The sequence below is a fragment of the Sinohyriopsis cumingii genome, chromosome 11, assembly GCF_028554795.1.
Source record: "Sinohyriopsis cumingii isolate HCF-2022 chromosome 11, ASM2855479v2, whole genome shotgun sequence".
In the NCBI taxonomy this organism is placed as follows: Eukaryota; Metazoa; Mollusca; class Bivalvia; order Unionida; family Unionidae; genus Sinohyriopsis; species Sinohyriopsis cumingii.
In genome coordinates, this window is record NC_142971.1 from 81,424,402 (window position 1) to 81,447,673 (window position 23,272).

General features: G+C 34.5%; 1 protein-coding gene across 2 annotated transcripts in view; it reads left to right on the forward strand.

The window, feature by feature from the left end:
- The window catches only part of LOC149788835 (uncharacterized), an 87,892-nt gene extending 65,349 nt beyond the window's left edge, over positions 1-22,543 (forward strand). For both annotated transcript variants that reach the window (XM_089974960.1, XM_089974961.1), the window contains exons 16-17: positions 3,259-3,438; positions 20,300-22,543. In XM_089974960.1, coding sequence (XP_089831086.1) covers positions 3,259-3,420 — 162 coding nt within the window. In that variant the 3' untranslated portion in view covers positions 3,421-3,438; positions 20,300-22,543. The remainder of the gene's footprint in view (positions 1-3,258; positions 3,439-20,299) is intronic.
- The last annotated feature ends 729 nt before the right edge of the window (positions 22,544-23,272 follow it).

Genomic DNA, 23,272 nt, shown 5'->3' on the forward strand with positions numbered 1-23,272 from the left:
CTTCCAGGCGAAACATGTCAATAAACTTTATGAATTTGGGGTCATATGGTACTCCTGATTCATATTTTATCAATGTATATATTTAAATTCTGCACATATCATCCATTCAGTTTCTTGGATAATAGACCTAATCTTAAGGCAAGGCATCAGTGTATCTTATGCCTCCCTGGAGAATATTTATGGTATTCCAGGAAAATCCTTGGAAAAGCATGGAAAATTCTAGCATTGAAACCCTGGAATATTGGAACTAATATTCCAGGTTCCTTCCAGTGTGGGCTGGGAAACAACAGAAAAATATATGGAAAAAAATGGAATATTGGCATGAGACAAACCTGGAAAATTATATCATGCAAAACCATGAAAAAATCATGGAGACGCCTGGAAAATTTCAGCATGGAAAACCCTAGGGGTATCTGGACAAATATTCCAGGCTGGTTCCAGAGTCGGCTGGAAAACCATTGAAAACCCTTGAATATTTGCATGGATTGCAATGTGATATTTAGCTAAGAACACCTGAAAATAGTTAATGAAAACGTGAGATTTCCATAGAAATTAATTTTCATCTGACTGAGATGCTGACAGGATTCACTCCCATCTGTCAAAACCATACACTGACAGGATCTACTCCCATCTGTTAAAATCATACGGTGACAGGATCCACTCCCATCTGTTAAAATCATACACTGACAGGATCCACATCCATCTGTTAAAATCATACGCTGACAGGTTCCACTCCCATCTGTCAAAATCATACACTGACAGGATCCACTCCCATCTGTCAAAATCATACACTGACAGGATCCACTCCCATCTGTTAAAATCATACACTATTAGGCAAAAAATTAGACTTTAGCCATTTGAATTACACTGAACCACCTCTTTTTCATAAATCCTCTTAGAATAAATCATGCATCCTCCCCTGCTTCATGTATGATTCAGGTACCATCCACTGAAATAGATTGCTGCAGTATGTACAAGGTACCCTGGAAAAAATATTTGACTATTTACTTCTTTAGCAAAATGATTTCTTGTTTTAGTTCAACATCTGAAGTCTTTTAACAAGTCTTATAAACATCTTGAAGTGTTATTTGTGACATTTTAAGATATCCTAAATTTAATTATACCATCCATTTTAAAAACGGCTATGGCATATGTCAAACAGTTGGTACTTTCGATCTTCAAACTATAAAATAGATGACTGCCATAGTCTTTGAAAATTCAAAAATTAGATGCAATGACGTATGAACAATGATGAATAAGATAAGTGAGAAGTAAGAAAAGTCGCTGTAAGAAACCGAAATTAGATTAACAAGCTTGCGTGCAATTCACTAATCTCATCATCGATAACTGACAGCATTGCATCATGAGCTGCAGTTTGGCAGGCGCAGCCATAAAAAAATATTGATCTGCAATGGTATCATCTCAATGATTATGTGAAGCAAGATTAAGTTTTATTTCATAAATTAAATTGTAAGATAAAGCTATGCAGCAACAGAGTAATTTGCAACTCAGTCTTAATTGTATTCAAAACAAGATACCTCTGTGGTTTTTAATTATTTCCAGGGTTCTGTGATTAGTTGTTCAACACGTATTGCTACTGCTTGCAATAAGATTTCCCGATTTAATGAGCTAAATTGTGCAATGGTTCAGTCTGAAAAATGGAGCCTATTGGAAAATGAAGATGTCATGGCAGTTCAGTATTTGTATATTTTAAATATGATGAGTCCATATTTAGAGGTTCGTAAACTAGTCTCCAAACTGTAAACACAGTAAATAACCATTTTTAAGGCCTAGATATCGAAGTAGGTCTCTGTCACAGGAAAATCACATTCATTCTTGTGTCATTTTAATGATTTCTTTTTTAAAAGGAAAAAGTCGTAACACATATAATTCATTATAAAATGCCAGCAGGATAGATGTCCCTTTCTCAAAGAAAATAAAAATTAAATACATTTTAAAGTTTTGTTTAGTATGAAAATAACTGACAATTATATTTACTTCTGACAGAATATATCAATAATGATAATAATAATAATAATAACCAACATCATCATCATCATCATCATCAAAATGATACTATTTGTCATCATCAAAATGATACTATTTGTCATCATCAGAATGATACTATTTATCATCATCAAAATGATACTATTTAATAATACTCCGAACAATACTCAGTAATAATAACTGGGACAGGTGTAATATCCCTAACGATAAGAAATAAAAGAATCAGAAGAATGATATTGCCCTTATTTGGTAAAACATGCCGATTATTTAAGCATTCATATTTTTTGGAAATGTATGCTTATCTTAATTATTTAAATAATAGAGTTTATTATTATTATTATCATTATTATTATTATTATTATTATTATTATTTTGATATATACAACGTACAGATTTGTATAAGTCTGATAATATTATAGGTAATAAAATGGATTTAGTAGAACTAAAACAATAATCTTCATGATTATGTTAATTGAGGGCATCATTATTATAATATTATTTCTTGTCAAGTTGCTGTTTGAAATTGTTTAAAAATCAGAGTTTTGATTAAGATACAATGAATACACTGTGCAGAGGGACATTTACATATTAGAATCTTGTCTTTGAGTAATATTGTATTCCAATGAAATGTCTTAGACAGAAATCTGGATGCCATCCTTAATATCCAACATTTACATAGAATATTTAAGTGAAAATGCTCATGTGAAACACACACAAGGAAATCCAACTAGGAACAAATTTAACATGTGTCAAATCAGGATGAAAGTCCAATATTGTTATGAGAAATTAGAACGCTGCCTTATTTACAGATGTAATGGAAAAGAGTGTTTCCTAAGTTATACCTTCTTATGTGAACATTCAAATTTTCCACAAATAGGATCCACTACTAGGATGTGGGAAACAAATAGGATCCACAAATAGGATGTGGGAAACAAATAGGATCCACAAATAGAATGTGGGAAACAAATAGGATCCACAAATAGGATGTGGAAAACAAATAGGATCCACAAATAGGATGTGGAAAACAAATAGGATCCACAAATAGGCACCTGTTGAAAACAGTTTCATCTAGATACCTATGCAGAGGATCCATGTGAAAATGAAATTAACCAACAACCCCGCCTGATAAAGATGATTTCAGTTTTCTTAGTAATCCTGGATGTACATTTACTTATTTGAACTTTTATTTCATATTCCTTTGATAAATTACTAAAATTTATTTAACAGTATTTCCTTTTTATGATTCTGTAGGATCAGAAAACAACATCGAACCAGATAAGGGAGCTCATAAAACTGATTCAGCAGAGAGACCAGGATACCTACGACAAATTTAAAGAATGTCTCATTCTGGCCAAACAATCATCATTAAAAGACATGTTAGAAAAAGAAGAGGCAAAGTTAATGCAGAAATAAAGAAAGCTCAGGACACAGGTTGGTATTTAGCTCAACTGGTTGCATGAACAAGTGAGGCTATAGCGAGGCCCTGTGTGCGTTAAGCATCCATCAACAATTTGTTTTTTGGAACTTCTACAAAAAAATCATTTAACCAATTTGAAAAGAACCTGCCAGACATCATCCTGTAGTAAGTTTTGCAGGTTTGTACAAATAATACTCATCCATCAGCGCATATGGCCACCTTGGCCAACAGTCGAAAGACCTTAAATTGGCTTTTGTTAACTATAAAAGGCTCAACAGAATTTAAGAAGACTTAAGGGAAAAACATCTTGACATAAAGGATTTCACATTTTGTACACATGATACTGCCTCAAATATGATTACCATTACTAAAAGTAGAAAAATCTTTAAATGACTTCTCAAAAAGCATCTAGCAGAAATTGGCAAACTTTCACAGGAAGCTTTTCCACATAAAATCAAGCCTGACACTTTTCTACAAATAGTCTGATTCACCATCAAACAGGACTCTCAACAAAATTTCTGGATTATTGTCCTATGCTCCAGTTTTATTACAAATCTTAACATTTTGTCTTGAAATTTAGGTTGTCTAATAAAGTATTGCTTGATAACAGTAATCGCTCATTGAATATTCAGCAAGCATCAAGGTTAAAATACAACAATAAAGACCTGAATGTTTTTTAAAGGAATCATGATTTATATTTTAGGAAATGTTTGATGATGTCCTCAAATTTTAGTCATTCCTCAACTCTCAGCTCTTTTGTAGGGACAGAAACACTTCCACCCACTGAGCGCAATTAGGAGCAAACTCATTTCTAATTAATGACAAGACCGTACGCTTATCAGCAGTCATGCAACTATATTTCATGATCAGATTTTTAAGACTGTTGAATAATTTTATATTATCAAGATTTTGAATAATTTTGTTTACAAGCAAGATCTATGCATTTTAATGAAGTAATCTTGTATCTGATTGGCCGATTATTAAGAGTTCAAATTCTAATTTGATTCTGCTTCATCTTCAGATGTTATAGTTCAATGATAAGTGAAATCTCAGGCATTTCAACAAAATATAAAATATGTGTTTAGGTAGAGGTGGGGGACGTGAAGTTTCTATAAAGTAGTCCAGACATTGGGATTGGTGGGTGAATAGGGTGCAGAGCCCCACCCCACCCACACCGAACACTGAAATAGTTACAGTGTATCAGCTCAAGTTGATCTGATTTTCCTTGTTGGAGAAGTGTGGAATTTGTTTGAAAACATTCCTTTTCATATTACAGTTGTGTAAACTCATATTTTTCTTACAGATCTTTCTTATACAGGTTCCAATAAATTGGGGACAAAATGTATCATGGAGAATCATTGGGGTCATTTCAGACCGACTTAGACTACTTGGTAGATCATGGAGAATCATTAGGGTCATTTTGAACTGACTTAGACTACTTGGTAGATCATGGAGAATCATTACGGTCATTTCGAAGTGACTTAGACTACTTGGTAGATCATGGAGAATCATTACGGTCATTTCGAAGTGACTTAGACTACTTAGTAGATCATGGAGAATCATTATGGTCATTTCAGACCGACTTAGACTATGTGGTAGATCATGGAGAATCATTAGGGTCATTTTGAACTGACTTAGACTACTTAGTAGATCATGGAGAATCATTAGGGTCACTTCAGACTGACTTAGACTACTTAGTAGATCATGGAGAATCATTAAGGTCATTTCGAACCAACTTAGACAACTTGGTAGATCATGGAGAATCATTAGGGTCATTTCGAACCAACTTAGACTACTTGGTAGATCATGGAGAATCATTACGGTCATTTCGAACTGACTTAGACTACTTGGTAGATCATGGAGAATCATTAGGGTCACTTCAGACTGACTTAGACTACTTGGTAGATCATGGAGAATCATTAAGGTCATTTCAAACCAACTTAGACTACTTGGTAGATCATGGAGAATCATTAGGGTCACTTCCGACCGACTTAGAGTACTTGGTAGATCATGGAGAATCGTTAGGGTCATTTTGAACCAACTTAGACAGCTTGGTAGATCATGGAGAATTGTTAGGGTCATTTCAGACCGACTTAGACTACTTGGTAGATCATGGAGAATTGTTAGGGTCACTTCAGACCGACTTAGAGTACTTGGTAGATCATGGAGAATTGTTAGGGTCATTTCGACCCAACTTAGACTACTTGGTAGATCATGGAGAATCATTAGGGTCATTTCGAACCAACTTAGACTACTTGGTAGATCATAGAGAATTGTCAGGGTCATTTCAGACCAACTTAGACTACTTGGTAGATAGCTCAACCTCCGATGAGCTTTGCTTTCGCCCTCAAAGTATATCTATCAAGTGCAATGTTTTCTCAACTTCTCAGAAGAAAGCAGTCGGTGTGCAATGGTCTCAGGACAGAAATCAACTTGTTGTGGTCCCTCTACCATGTTCAATAACTGATGATGCAGTCAGTGTTCTAAATGTTCAGGCAATCAGGGTCTTGAGGATTAAGAATGGTATATTTTATGTCCTAGTAATATCCATATCCAAACACTGAGAGTGGTATCCAAACACTGAGAGTGGTATGTTTTATGTACTAGTAATATCCATATCCAAACACTGAGAGTGGTATGTTTTATGTACTAGTAATATCCATATCCAAACAATGAGAGTGGTATGTTCTATGTACTAGTAATATCCATATCCAAACACTGAGAGTGGTATGCTTTATGTACTAGTAATATCCATATTCAGACACTGAGATTGGTATCCAAACACTGAGAGTGGTATGTTTTATGTACTAGTAATATCCATATCCAAACACTGACAGTGGTATCCAAACACTGAGAGTAGTATGTTTTATGTACAAGTAATATCCATATCCAAACACTGAGAGTGGTATGCTTTATGTACTAGTAATATCCATATTCAGACACTGAGATTGCTATCCAAACACTGAAAGTGGTATGTTTTATGTACTAGTAATATCCATATCCAAACACTGAGAGTGGTATGTTTTATGCACTAGTAATATCCATATCCAAACACTGAGATTGGTATCCAAACACTGAGAGTGGTATGTTTTATGTACAAGTAATATCCATATCCAAACACTGAGAGTGGCATGTTTTATGTACTATTAATATCCATATCCAAACACTGAGAGTGGTATGTTTTATGTACAAGTAATATCCATATCCAAACACTGAGAGTGGTATGTTTTATGTACTAGTAATATCCATATCCAAACACTGAGAGTGGTATGTTTTATGTACTAGCAATATCCATATCCAAACACTGAGAGTGGCATGTTTTATGTACTAGTAATATCCATATCCAAACACTGAGAGTGGTATGTTTTATGTACAAGTAATATCCATATCCAAACACTGAGAGTGGTATGTTTTATGTACTAGTAATATCCATATCCAAACACTGAGAGTGGCATGTTTTATGTACTAGTAATATCCATATCCAAACACTGAGAGTGGTATGTTTTATGTACAAGTAATATCCATATCCAAACACTGTGAGTGGCATGTTTTATGTGCTAGTAATATCCATATCCAAACACTGAGAGTGGTATGTTTTATGTACTATTAATATCCATATCCAAACACTCAGAGTGGTATGTTCTATGTACTATTAATATCCATATCCAAACACTGAGAGTGGTATGCTTTATGTACTAGTAATATCCATATCCAAACACTCAGAGTGGTATGTTCTATGTACTATTAATATCCATATCCAAACACTGAGAGTGGTATCCAAACACTGAGAGTGGTATGTTTTATGTACAAGTAATATCCATATTCAGACACTGAGATTGGTATCCAAACACTGAGAGTGGTATGTTTTATGTACTAGTAATATCCATATTCAGACACTGAGATTGGTATCCAAACACTGAGAGTGGTATGTTTTATGTACTAGTAATATCCATATCCAAACACTGAGAGTGGTATGTTTTATGTACTAGTAATATCCATATCCAAACACTGAGAGTGGTATCCAAACACTGAGAGTGGAATGTTTTATGTACAAGTAATATCCATATCCAAACACTGAGAGTGGCATGTTTTATGTACTATTAATATCCATATCCAAACACTCAGAGTGGTATGTTTTATGTACTAGTAATATCCATATGCAAACACTGAGATTGGTATCCAAACACTGAGAGTGGTATGTTTTATGTACTATTAATATCCATATCCAAACACTGAGAGTGGTATGCTTTATGTACTAGTAATATCCATATTCAGACACTGAGATTGGTATCCAAACACTGAGAGTGGTATGTTTTATGTACTACTAATATCCATATCCAAACACTGAGAGTGGTATGTTTTATGTACTAGTAATATCCATATCCAAACACTAAGAGTGGTATGTTTTATGTACTAGTAATATCCATATCCAAACACTGAGATTGGTATCCAAACACTGAGAGTGGTATGTTTTATGTGCTAGTAATATTCATATCCAAACACTGAGAGTGGCATGTTTTATGTACTATTAATATCCATATCCAAACACTCAGAGTGGTATGTTTTATGTACTAGTAATATCCATATCCAAACACTGAGATTGGTATCCAAACACTGAGAGTGGTATGTTTTATGTACTAGTAATATCCATATCCAAACACTGAGAGTGGTATGTTTTATGTACTAGTAATATCCATATCCAAACACTGAGAGTGGCATGTTTTATGTACTATTAATATCCATATCCAAACACTCAGAGTGGTATGTTCTATGTACTATTAATATCCATATCCAAACACTGAGAGTGGTATGCTTTATGTACTAGTAATATCCATATTCAGACACTGAGATTGGTATCCAAACACTGAGAGTAGTATGTTTTATGTACAAGTAATATCCATATCCAAACACTGAGAGTGGAATGTTTTATGTGCTAGTAATATCCATATCCAAACACTGAGTGGCATCTTTTATGTACTAGTAATATCCATATCCAAACACTGAGAGTGGCATGTTTTATGTACTATTAATATCCATATCCAGACACTGAGAGTGGTATGTTTTATGTACTATTAATATCCATATCCAGACACTGAGAGTGGTATGTTTTATGTAAACACTGAGAGTGGTATGTTTTATGTACTAGTAATATCCATATCCAAACACTGAGTGGCATGTTTTATGTACTAGTAATATCCATATCCAAACACTGAGAGTGGCATGTTTTATGTACTATTAATATCCATATCCAGACACTGAGAGTGGTATGTTTTATGTAAACACTGAGAGTGGTATGTTTTATGTACAAGTAATACCCATATCCAAACACTGAGAATGGTATGTTTTATGTACTAGTAATATCCATATCCAAACACTGAGAGTGGCATGTTTTATGTACTAATAATATTCATATCCAAACACTGAGAGTGGTATGTTTTATGTACTATTAATATCCATATCCAGACACTGAGAGTGGTATGTTTTATGTAAACACTCAGAGTGGTATGTTTTATGTAAACACTGAGAGTGGTATGTTTTATGTACTAGTAATATCCATATCCAAACACTGAGAGTGGTATGTTTTATGTACTAGTAATATCCATATCCAAACACTGAGAGTGGTATGTTTTATGTACTAGTAATATCCATATCCAAACACTGAGAGTGGCATGTTTTATGTACTAATAATATTCATATCCAAACACTGAGAGTGGTATGTTTTATGTACTATTAATATCCATATCCAGACACTGAGAGTGGTATGTTTTATGTAAACACTCAGAGTGGTATGTTTTATGTACTAGTAATATCCATATCCAAACACTGAGATTGGTATCCAAACACTGAGAGTGGTATGTTTTATGTACTAGTAACATCCATATCCAAACACTGAGAGTGGTATGTTTTATGTACTAGTAATATCCATATCCAAACACTGAGAGTGGCATGTTTTATGTACTAATAATATTCATATCCAAACACTGAGAGTGGTATGTTTTATGTACTATTAATATCCATATCCAGACACTGAGAGTGGTATGTTTTATGTAAACACTGAGAGTGGTATGTTTTATGTACTGGTAATATCTATATCCAAACACTGAAAGTGGTATGCTTTATGTAGTAGTAATATCCACATCCAGACACTGAGAGTGGTATGTTTTATGTACTTGTAATATCCACATCCAAACACCGAGAGTGGTATGTTTTATGTACTAGTAATATCCATATCCAAACACCGAGAGTGGTAGGCTTTATGTACCAGTAATATCCATACCCAAACAGTGAGAGTGGTATCCAAACACTGAGAGTGGTATGTTTTATGTACTAGTAATATCCATATGTAAACACTGAGGATGGCATGTTTAATGTACTTGTAATATCCATATCCAAACACTGTGAGTGGCATGTTTTATGTACTAGTAATATCCAGATCCAAACACTGAGAGTGGCATGTTTTATGTACTCGTAATATCCATATGCAAACACTGAGAGTGGTTTCCAAACAATGAGAGTGGTATGTTTTATGTACTAGTAATATCCATATCCAAACACTGAGAGTGGTATGCTTTATGTACTAGTAATATCCATATCCAAACACTGAGAGTGGCATGTTTTATGTACTCGTAATACCCATATCTAAACACAGACTGGTATGTTTTATGTACTAGTAATATCCATATCCAAACACTGAGAGTGGCATGTTTTATGCACTAGTAACATCCATATCCAAACACTGAGAGTGGTATCCAAACACTGAGAGTGGTATGCTTTATGTGCTAGTAATATCCATATCCAAACACTGACAGTGACATGTTTTATGTACTAGTAATATCCATATCGAAGCACTGAGAGTGGTATGTTTTATGTGCTAGTAATATCCATATCCAAACACTGAGAGTGGTATGTTTTATGTACTAGTAATATCCATATCCAAACACTGAGAGTGGCATGTTTTATGTACTAGTAATATCCATATCCAAACACTGAGAGTGGCATGTTTTATGAACTAGTAATATCCATATCCAAACACTGAGAGTGGTATGTTTTATGTACAAGTAATATCCATATCCAAACACTGAGAGTGGCATGTTTTATGTGCTAGTAATATCCATATCCAAACACTGAGAGTGGTATGTTTTATGTACTAGTAATATCCATATCCAAACACTGAGAGTGGCATGCTTTATGTACTAGTAATATCCATATCCAAACACTGAGAGTGGTATCCAAACCCTGAGAGTGGTATGTTTTATGTGCTAGTAATATCCATATCCAAACACTGAGTGGTATGTTTTATGTACTAGTAATATCCATATCCAAACACTGAGAGTGGTATGTTTTATGTACAAGTAATATCCATATCCAAACACTGAGAGTGGTATGTTTTATGTACAAGTAATATCCATATCCAAACACTGAGAGTGGTATGTTTTATGTGCTAGTAATATCCATATCCAAACACTGAGAGTGGTATGCTTTATGTACTAGTAATATCCATATCCAAACACTGAGAGTGGTATGTTTTATGTACAAGTAATATCCATATCCAAACACTGAGAGTGATATGTTTTATGTACAAGTAATATCCATATCCAAACACTGAGAGTGGCATGTTTTATGTGCTAGTAATATCCATATCCAAACACTGAGAGTGGCATGCTTTATGTACTAGTAATATCCATATCCAAAGACTGAGAGTGGCATGTTTTATGTACTAGTAATATCCATATCCAAACACTGAGAGTGGTATGTTTTATGTACTAGCAATATCCATATCCAAACACTGAGAGTGGCATGCTTTATGTACTAGTAATATCCATATCCAAACACTGAGAGTGGTATCCAAACCCTGAGAGTGGTATGTTTTATGTGCTAGTAATATCCATATCCAAACACTGAGTGGTATGTTTTATGTACTAGTAATATCCATATCCAAACACTGAGAGTGGTATGTTTTATGTACTAGTAATATCCATATCCAAACACTGAGAGTGGTATGTTTTATGTACTAGTAATATCCATATCCAAACACTGAGAGTGGCATGTTTTATGAACTAGTAATATCCATATCCAAACACTGAGAGTGGTATGTTTTATGTGCTAGTAATATCCATATCCAAACACTGAGTGGTATGTTTTATGTACTAGTAATATCCATATCCAAGCACTGAGAGTGGTATGTTTTATGTACTAGTAATATCCATATCCAAACACTGAGAGTGGTATGTTTTATGTACTAGTAATATCCATATCCAAACACTGAGAGTGGCATGTTTTATGAACTAGTAATATCCATATCCAAACACTGAGAGTGGTATGTTTTATGTACTAGTAATATCCATATCCAAACACTGAGAGTGGCATGTTTTATGAACTAGTAATATCCATATCCAAACACTGAGAGTGGTATGCTTTATGTACTAGTAATATCCATATCCAAACACTGAGAGTGGTATGCTTTATGTACTAGTAATATCCATATCCAAACACTGAGAGTGGTATGCTTTATGTACAAGTAATATCCATATCCAAACACTGAGAGTGGTATGCTTTATGTACTAGTAATATCCATATCCAAACACTGAGAGTGGCATGTTTTATGAACTAGTAATATCCATATCCAAACACTGAGAGTGGTATGTTTTATGTACTAGTAATATCCATATCCAAACAATGAGTGGTATGCTTTATGTACTAGTAATATCCATATCCAAACACTGAGAGTGGCATGTTTTATGTACTAGTAATATCCATATCCAAACACTGAGAGTGGCATGTTTTATGAACTAGTAATATCCATATCCAAACACTGAGAGTGGTATGTTTTATGTACTAGTAATATCCATATCCAAACACTGAGAGTGGTATGCTTTATGTACTAGTAATATCCATATCCAAACACTGAGAGTGGCATGCTTTATGTACAAGTAATATCCATATCCAAACACTGAGAGTGGCACGTTTTATGTGCTAGTAATATCCATATCCAAACACTGAGAGTGGTATGCTTTATGTACTAGTAATATCCATATCCAAAAAACTGAGAGTGGCATGTTTTATGTACTAGTAATATCCATATCCAAACACTGAGAGTGGTATGTTTTATGTACTAGTAATATCCATATCCAAACACTGAGAGTGGCATGCTTTATGTACTAGTGATATCCATATCCAAACACTGAGAGTGGTATCCAAACCCTGAGAGTGGTATGTTTTATGTGCTAGTAATATCCATATCCAAACACTGAGTGGTATGTTTTATGTACTAGTAATATCCATATCCAAACACTGAGAGTGGCATGTTTTATGTGCTAGTAATATCCATATCCAAACACTGAGTGGTATGTTTTATGTACTTGTAATATCCATATCCAAACACTGAGAGTGGTATGTTTTATGTACTAGTAATATCCATATCCAAACACAGAGAGTGGTATGTTTTATGTACTATTAATATCCATATCCAGACACTGAGAGTGGTATGTTTTATGTACTAGTAATATCCATATCCAAACACTGTGAGTGGTATGTTTTATGTACAAGTAATATCCATATCCAAACACTGAGAGTGGTATGTTTTATGTACAAGTAATATCCATATCCAAACACTGAGAGTGGTATGTTTTATGTACTATTAATATCCATATCCAGACACTGAGAGTGGTATGTTTTATGTACTAGTAATATCCATATCCAAACACAGAGAGTGGAATGTTTTATGTGCTAGTAATATCCATATCCAAACACTGAGAGTGGTATGTTTTATGTGCTAGTAATATCCATATCCAAACACTGAGAGTGGTATGTTTTATGTACAAGTAATATCCATATCCAAACACTGAGAGTGGTATGTTTTATGTACTATTAATATCCATATCCAGACACTGAGAGTGGTATGTTTTATGTACTAGTAATATCCATATCCAAACACAGAGAGTGGAATGTTTTATTTACTAGTAATATCCATATCCAAACACTGAGAGTGGCATGTTTTATGAACTAGTAATATCCATATCCAAACACTGAGAGTGGTATGTTTTATGTGCTAGTAATATCCATATCCAAACACTGAGAGTGGTATGTTTTATGTACTAGTAATATCCATATCCAAACACTGAGAGTGGCATGTTTTATGAACTAGTAATATCCATATCCAAACACTGAGAGTGGTATGTTTTATGTACTAGTAATATCCATATCCAAACACTGAGAGTGGTATGCTTTTTGTACTAGTAATATCCATATCCAAACACTGAGAGTGGTATCCAAACCCTGAGAGTGGTATGTTTTATGTGCTAGTAATATCCATATCCAAACACTGAGAGTGGCATGTTTTATGTGCTAGTAATATCCATATCCAAACACTGAGAGTGGTATCCAAACACTGAGAGTGGTATGTTTTATGTACAAGTAATATCCATATCCAAACACAGAGAGTGGAATGTTTTATGTACTAGTAATATCCATATCCAAATATTGAGAGTGGTATGTTTTATGTACTAGTAATATCCATATCCAAACACTGAGAGTGGTATGTTTTATGTACTAGTAATACCCATGTCCAGACACTGAGAGTGGTATCCAAACACTCAGAGTGGTTTGTTTTATGTAAACACTGAGAGTGGTATGTTTTATGTACAAGTAATATCCATATCCAAACACAGAGAGTGGAATGTTTTATGTACTAGTAATATCCATATCCAAACACTGAGAGTGGTATGTTTTATGTGCTAGTAATATCCATATCCAAACACTGAGAGTGGTATGTTTTATGTACTAGTAATACCCATATCCAGACACTGAGAGTGGTATCCAAACACTGAGAGTGGTATGTTTTATGTGCTAGTAATATCCATATCCAAACACTGAGAGTGGCATGTTTTATGTGCTAGTAATATCCATATCCAAACACTGAGAGTGGTATGTTTTATGTACTAGTAATATCCATATCCAAACACTGAGAGTGGTATCCAAACCCTGAGAGTGGTATGTTTTATGTGCTAGTAATATCCATATCCAAACACTGAGAGTGGTATGTTTTATGTGCTAGTAATATCCATATCCAAACACTGAGAGTGGTATCCAAACACTGAGAGTGGTATGTTTTATGTGCTAGTAATATCCATATCCAAACACTGAGAGTGGTATGTTTTATGTGCTAGTAATATCCATATCCAAACACTGAGAGTGGTATGTTTTATGTACTAGTAATACCCATATCCAGACACTGAGAGTGGTATCCAAACACTGAGAGTGGTATGTTTTATGTGCTAGTAATATCCATATCCAAACACTGAGAGTGGTATGTTTTATGTGCTAGTAATATCCATATCCAAACACTGAGAGTGGTATGTTTTATGTACTAGTAATACCCATATCCAGACACTGAGAGTGGTATCCAAACCCTGAGAGTGGTATGTTTTATGTGCTAGTAATATCCATATCCAAACACTGAGAGTGGCATGTTTTATGTGCTAGTAATATCCATATCCAAACACTGAGAGTGGTATGTTTTATGTACTAGTAATATCCATATCCAAACACTGAGAGTGGTATCCAAACACTGAGAGTGGTATGTTTTATGTACAAGTAATATCCATATCCAAACACTGAGAGTGGTATGTTTTATGTACTAGTAATATCCATATCCAAATATTGCGAGTGGTATGTTTTATGTACTAGTAATATCCATATCCAAACACTGAGAGTGGCATGTTTTATGTGCTAGTAATATCCATATCCAAACACTGAGAGTGGTATGTTTTATGTACTAGTAATATCCATATCCAAACACAGAGAGTGGAATGTTTTATGTACTAGTAATATCCATATCCAAATATTGAGAGTGGTATGTTTTATGTACTAGTAATATCCATATCCAAACACTGAGAGTGGTATGTTTTATGTACAAGTAATATCCATATCCAAATATTGAGAGTGGTATGTTTTATGTACTAGTAATATCCATATCCAAACACTGAGAGTGATATGTTTTATGTACTAGTAATATCCATATCCAAACACTGAGAGTGGTATGTTTTATGTACTAGTAATATCCATATCCAAACACTGAGAGTGGTATGTTTTATGTACTAGTAATATCCATATCCAAACACTGAGAGTGGTATGTTTTATGTACTAGTAATATCCATATCCAAACACTGAGAGTGGTATGTTTTATGTACTAGTAATATCCATATCCAAATATTGAGAGTGGTATGTTTTATGTACTAGTAATATCCATATCCAAACACTGAGAGTGGTATGTTTTATGTACTAGTAATATCCATATCCAAACACTGAGAGTGGTATGTTTTATGTACTAGTAATATCCATATCCAAACACTGAGAGTGGTATGTTTTATGTACTAGTAATATCCATATTCAGACACTGAGATTGGTATCCAAACACTGAGAGTGGTATGTTTTATGTACTAGTAATATCCATATCCAAACACTGAGAGTGGTATGTTTTATGTACTAGTAATATCCATATTCAGACACTGAGATTGGTATCCAAACACTGAGAGTGGTATGTTTTATGTACAAGTAATATCCATATCCAAACACAGAGAGTGGAATGTTTTATGTACTAGTAATATCCATATCCAAACACTGAGAGTGGTATGTTTTATGTACTAGTAATATCCATATCCAAACACTGAGATTGGTATGTTTTATGTGCTAGTAATATCCATATCCAAACACTGAGAGTGGTATGTTTTATGTACTAGTAATATCCATATCCAAACACTGAGAGTGGCATGTTTTATGTACTAGTAATATCCATATCCAAACACTGAGAGTGGTATGTTTTATGTACAAGTAATATCCATATCCAAACACTGAGAGTGGCATGTTTTATGTGCTAATAATATCCATATCCAAACACTGAGAGTGGTATGCTTTATGTACTAGTAATATCCATATCCAAACACTGAGGGTGGTATGTTTTATGTACTAGTAATATCCATATCCAAACACTGAGAGTGGTATGTTTTATGTACTAGTAATATCCATATCCAAACACTGAGAGTGGCATGTTTTATGTACGAGTAATATCCATATCCAAACACTGAGAGTGGCATGCTTTATGTACTAGTAATATCCATATCCAAACACTGAGAGTGGTATCCAAACCCTGAGAGTGGTATGTTTTATGTGCTAGTAATATCCATATCCAAACACTGAGTGGTATGTTTTATGTACTAGTAATATCCATATCCAAACACTGAGAGTGGTATGTTTTATGTACTAGTAATATCCATATCCAAACACTGAGAGTGGTATGTTTTTTGTACTAGTAATATCCATATCCAAACACAGAGAGTGGAATGTTTTATGTACTAGTAATATCCATATCCAAACACTGAGAGTGGTATGTTTTATGTACTAGTAATATCCATATCCAAATACTGAGAGTGGTATGTTTTATGTACTAGTAATATCCATATCCAAACACTGAGAGTGGCATGTTTTATGTACAAGTAATATCCATATCCAAAAACTGAGAGTTTCATGTTTTATGTACTAGTAATATCCATATCCAAACACTGAGATTGGCATGTTTTATGTACTATTAATATCCATATCCAGACACTGAGAGTGGTATGTTTTATGTAAACACTGAGAGTGGTATGTTTTATGTACAAGTAATACCCATATCCAAACACTGAGAATGGGATGTTTTATGTACTAGTAATATCCATATCAAAACACTGAGAGTGGTATGTTTTATGTACTAGGAATATCTGTTTCCAAACACTGAGAGTGGTTATTTTATGTACAAGCAATATCCATATCCAAACACTGAGAGTAGTATGTTTTATGTACTAGTAATATCCATATCCAAACACTGAGAGTGGTATGTTTTATGTAAACACTGAGAGTGGTATGTTTTATGTACTATTAATATCCATATCCAGACACTGAGAGTGGTATGTTTTATGTAAACACTGAGAGTGGTATGTTTTATGTACAAGTAATATCCATATCAAAACACTGAGAATGGGATGTTTTATGTACTAGGAATATCTGTTTCCAAACACTGAGAGTGGCATGTTTTTATGTACTAGTAATATCCATATCCAAATACTGAGAGTGGCATGTTTTTATGTACTAGTAATATCCATATCCAAACACTGAGAGTGGTATGTTTTATGTACTAGTAATATCCATATCCAAACACTGAGTGTGGTATGTTTTATGTACAAGTAATACCCATATCCAGACACTGAAAGTGGTATGCTTTATGTACTAATAATATCCATATCCAAAAACTGAGAATGGTATGTTTTATGTACTAGGAATATCTGTTTCCAAACACTGAGAGTGGTTATTTTATGTACAAGCAATATCCATATCCAAACAATGAGAGTGATATGTTTTATGTACTAGTAATATCCATATCCAAACACTGAGTGTGGTATGTTTTATGTACAAGTAATACCCATATCCAGACACTGAAAGTGGTATGCTTTATGTACTAATAATATCCATATCCAGCCACAGAGAGTGGTATGTTTTATGTACCAGTAATATCCATATCCAAACACTGAGAGTGGTAGGCTTTATGTACTAGTAATATCCGTACCCAAACACTGAGAGTGGTATCCAAACAATGAGAGTGCTATGTTTTATGTGCTAGTAATATCCATATCCAAACACTGAGGGTGGTATGCTTTATGTAATAGTAATATGCATATCTAGACACTGAGAGTGGTATCCAAACACTGAGAGTGGTATGTTTTATGTACTAGTAATATCCATATGTAAGCACTGAGGATGGCATGTTTAATGTACTAGTAATATCCATATCCAAACACTGAGAGTGGTATGTTTTATGTACTAGTAATATCCTTATCCAAACACTGAGAGTGGCATGTTTTATGTACTAGTAATACCCATATCCAGACACTGAAAGTGGTATGCTTTATGTACTAATAATATCCATATCCAGCCACAGAGAGTGGTATGTTTTATGTACCAGTAATATCCATATCCAAACACTGAGAGTGGTAGGCTTTATGTACTAGTAATATCCGTACCCAAACACTGAGAGTGGTATCCAAACAATGAGAGTGCTATGTTTTATGTGCTAGTAATATCCATATCCAAACACTGAGAGTGGTATGCTTTATGTACTAGTAATATGCATATCTAGACACTGAGAGTGGTATCCAAACACTGAGAGTGGTATGTTTTATGTACTAGTAATATCCATATGTAAGCACTGAGGATGGCATGTTTAATGTACTAGTAATATCCATATCCAAACACTGTGAGTGGCATGTTTTATGTACTAGTAATATCCATATCCAAACACTGAGAGTGGCATGTTTTATGTACTCGTAATATCCATATGCAAACACTGAGAGTGGTTTCCAAACAATGAGAGTGGTATGTTTTATGTACTAGTAATATCCATATCCAAACACTGAGAGTGGTATGTTTTATGTACTAGTAATATCCATATCCAAGCACTGAGAGTGGTATGTTTTATGTACTAGTAATATCCATATCCAAACACTGTGAGTGGCATGTTTTATGTACTAGTAATATCCATATGCAAACACTGAGAGTGGTTTCCAAACAATGAGAGTGGTATGTTTTATGTACTAGTAATATCCATATCCAAACACTGAGAGTGGTATGTTTTATGTACTAGTAATATCCATATCCAAGCACTGAGAGTGGTATGTTTTATGTACTAGTAATATCCATATCCAAACACTGTGAGTGGCATGTTTTATGTACTAGTAATATCCATATCCAAACACTGAGAGTGGCATGTTTTATGTACTCGTAATATCCATATGCAAACACTGAGAGTGGTTTCCAAACAATGAGAGTGGTATGTTTTATGTGCTAGTAATATCCATATCCAAACACTGAGTGGTATGTTTTATGTACTAGTAATATCCGTATCCAAACACTGAGAGTGGTATGTTTTATGTACTAGTAATATCCATATCCAAACACAGAGTGGTATGTTTTATGTACTAGTAATATCCATATCCAAACACTGAGAGTGGCATGTTTTATGGACCAGTAATACCCATATCCAAACACTGAGAGTGGTATGTTTTATGTACTTGTAATATCCATACCCAAACACTGAGAGTTGGATAAGCCCCAAAACGCAAGAGGTTGGGGGGCAAACATTTTAAACATCATGGAAAGAAATTGAACCCAGTTTGTCCTTCTCACAGTCTTGCATACCTACCACTAGACTGGAATGTCCAGACCAACAAGGCTCATTAGCAAGTCGCCTCATATACCTAAACCAAAACAATACAAACCCTTTCCTTTTGCTTCTTTAATAGTACATACATTCATAGTTTTTCTACACTTGTTGGTTTGATATGCTTGAGATTTGATAGCCAATTTGAAGACTGTGGTGCTTTTGAAGTTTCCAAGTCTGATGGTTCGGTCTTCTGCTATAGTTATTTATACTGTTGATTCATTTAGTAGAAAATACTGACACAGTTATATCATCCTTGATTTTATATAATGTTTGTTTTTTCTTCAGAGTAGCAAATTTGACCTGAACAAGAATTTATTTTAGTGTTTACTGCATAAAAGATGGTTTGGAATCATGCCAAGCTCTTCCAATGTATATATCTATATTTAGAAGAAGAAAAAAAATTTCAGCTTTCAGAGATTACTCATTAGTTTCAATTCTATTTCCTTTTTCTGCATAATTGTCTGGTTTGCACTACATTTTTGCCTTCAGTAGTGCAATTCAACACTTTTGATACTGTTTGTGTACTTGACATTTCATCCATTTTCAATGAATTATTTTTGCCCAGATGTATCTTGTTTGGTCTAATTTATCAGTCTGAATTTTGGCACTCACTTTTGTATTTGTAGATACATGAGGAAAGCTACTACAAATACACCAAAGCAAGAGGAAGAAAACACCTATGGTAGCAACATAGATATAAAAAACAGACGAAAATTCGAAGCACATTTGCTTCCAAAAATATGCCAGTAATGTTATTTTAAACAATTATTCACAACTCCGGACACATACAACCATCAGGACCATTCTGGCGTACAACCATAAGGACTATTCTGGCGTATAGCCATCAGGACCATTCTGGCGTACAACCATAAGGACCATTCTGGCGTACAACCATCAGGACCATTCTGGCGTACAACCATCAGGACCATTCTGGCGTACAACCTTCAGGACCATTCTGGCGTACAACCATAAGGACCATTCTGGCGTACAACCATCAGGACCATTCTGGTGAAGAAAATTTAGATACGGCTAAAATATTCTGCAAACACTCTGACAAAGACTGGCAAAAGACAAGTCACCGATACTTGGTGATAAAAAGTTTAAAATGTTCACAGGGAGACCGGTTTATAGCATGAAATGCAGGTATCATCTTGGCCAAAAACAAACAATGCCTATGAGGAGTGACCGTAAATATCATTTCAGAACATTCAGCTACTTTTTGCTTGGAGTCTTTTCCCACATATTCATCACATGAGGATGGGAAAATTGTTCCCGTTGGCCACACATAGGGGCAAGGGCGATGTACAGAGCTTTAGTTTGCAACTGAAACTGTCATAGCATTTCACCTCAGCTTAGTGTAACAGGGGCAATTCTTCACAAAACTTTTATTTAGGTGAGGATTAGAGATGTTTGCAACTGAAATAAAACTGTTTACTATGAAAAATTGGAGGCGCCACTAAAGAGCATTGTCTTGAGGCATCTCAGCCGGGCACCACTAACGAACCCTGTCGTTGCCATAGTAATCGTACACTATGTTAGATAATGTGTCCTAAATTTCATGAAGCAACAAGGAAGTGGTCGAATCAATGGAATCACGGTCAGTAAGAACATGTATCAGTGAATCAGGGATATATGGTCCTGAGACCTGTTGTACAGATATGCAAATGATTACTTTCTCTACAATGCTTGAAACAAACGTGTGTGTTTGTCGCGAACATGGATAAAAAGATGGGCTTGTATTGCCCCCTATATACAAATAGTTTGTGCATTCAAACCCTGCATTAGCATTTTGAACCAGTAGTTGATGTAGATGGCATCTTAGCAGCCGATGGCAATAATAGACCTGTTGTTAAATGTAACCCATACATCTACCCCATTAATACTGGAGATTTTTGTCATAATTATGAGGCACTTCTGGTTAACCACAAAGTTGAATTCATTCTATAATTGTCATACAGATGCAATGTTCAGCACAAAGTTCATTGAAGTCCATTATAACATTAAAGGGAGTTTTTATTTATGCAAAAGCAATCGCTTCAAATGTTTGTAATTTATTATCTCATAAAGAGAACTCATAAAACATCTTTTGTCACCATTGATATATGACTGAATTATGACTTCACAATATATTATTATAAGACAAACAACCTTCTGGACTGGACTATGTACAATCATATGCATGATTGTATTACTGGGAGGTTTCATTTACTTCATTCTTATATTTTTATGTTCGAATGAAAATCTGGCATTGTTGTTTCAAATTAACTTTTGGTATGGAATTGAACAAATATTTGATACGTTGTATTAATGTGCAGTGTTAATAATATAGTGTATTAATGTGTAGTGTAAATAATACAGTGTAGTAATGTGTAGTGTTAATAATACAGTGTATTAATGTGTAGTGTAAATAATACAGTGTAGTAATGTGTAGTGTTAATAATACAGTGTATTAATGTGTAGTGTTAATAATACAGTGTAGTAATGTGTAGTGTAAATAATACAGTGTATTAATGTGTAGTGCTATTGGCAGTTTAGCAGATAGTTTTATTGAGAAAAGCAATATGCCATTTCCATTTGTAGGTATCTTAAATTCTGTCACTGAAAACAGGTATTCAAGATTGATATCAAAATATCTTTTTCAGCATAATGTTTTAATTAGATTTGTATTAGATACAAAAGGCAGCATATGGTATTTTTATCACTTTGTAAAGAATCTAGGAATGAAAACACTAAACAATCTTCTGTCCATATTGTACAAGAAATAAAAAACGTTCATCCATGTATGTACAATGATAATTGTTGAAATTGAAATTATTTGGTCATTTCATTTTTAAACATTATGCAGTATCTAAAATAAATCAATATAACCACTTGTTTTTATATTTATTATGTAAGCTTACTACATTATTAAAGTACCTGCAGAGACTCATGAAACATTATTAACATCTACAATGAATAAATGAATGTTGTTTTATGTCTAGTCAACAAATATTTTCGGGCCTTTAGGGTTTGAAGAACTCCGAATGCACTGGAACGAGCAGTAGATGATTTGTTTTCAGAAGTGGAGGTGATTGGTATCAAACCCACACCGATTAACATAAGTCTGGTGATGTTGGTGATGTTTTACAGCCTGACAAAATCGAGCGTTATTTGAACCAAAAGCAATGAAATGATTTATGATGGTCCTTCAGATACGCCTTTGACAGGTTCCGAACCCACTCCGGCATGGGTCTGCGGTTTTGTTGCGTGACGCTACCAAGAATTCGAGACACCCCCGTGATATGGAGCGCGGTGTGTTACCACAGTACGACGGATGAAGGGTGGATGATATCTGTCAAGTGGCACGATTGCACTGTCAATTCGACAAATCGACAGGAGAAACATAATGGAACTAACTGCACCAAAGTGACAACACAACAAACAAAATAATGCAATAACCTGACAAAACTTTGGCAACAAAGCAAAAGTATCATTTTGTCGTAGTAGCTGGCGTAGACGCTTTGACTTTGTCTGCTTGTCGCTTTTTCGTGGCATTTTCACTGTCTTGTGACTTTGAGATCTTTAAGCTGTGTCCTGTTGTAGCTTGTCGCGTTTTCCTT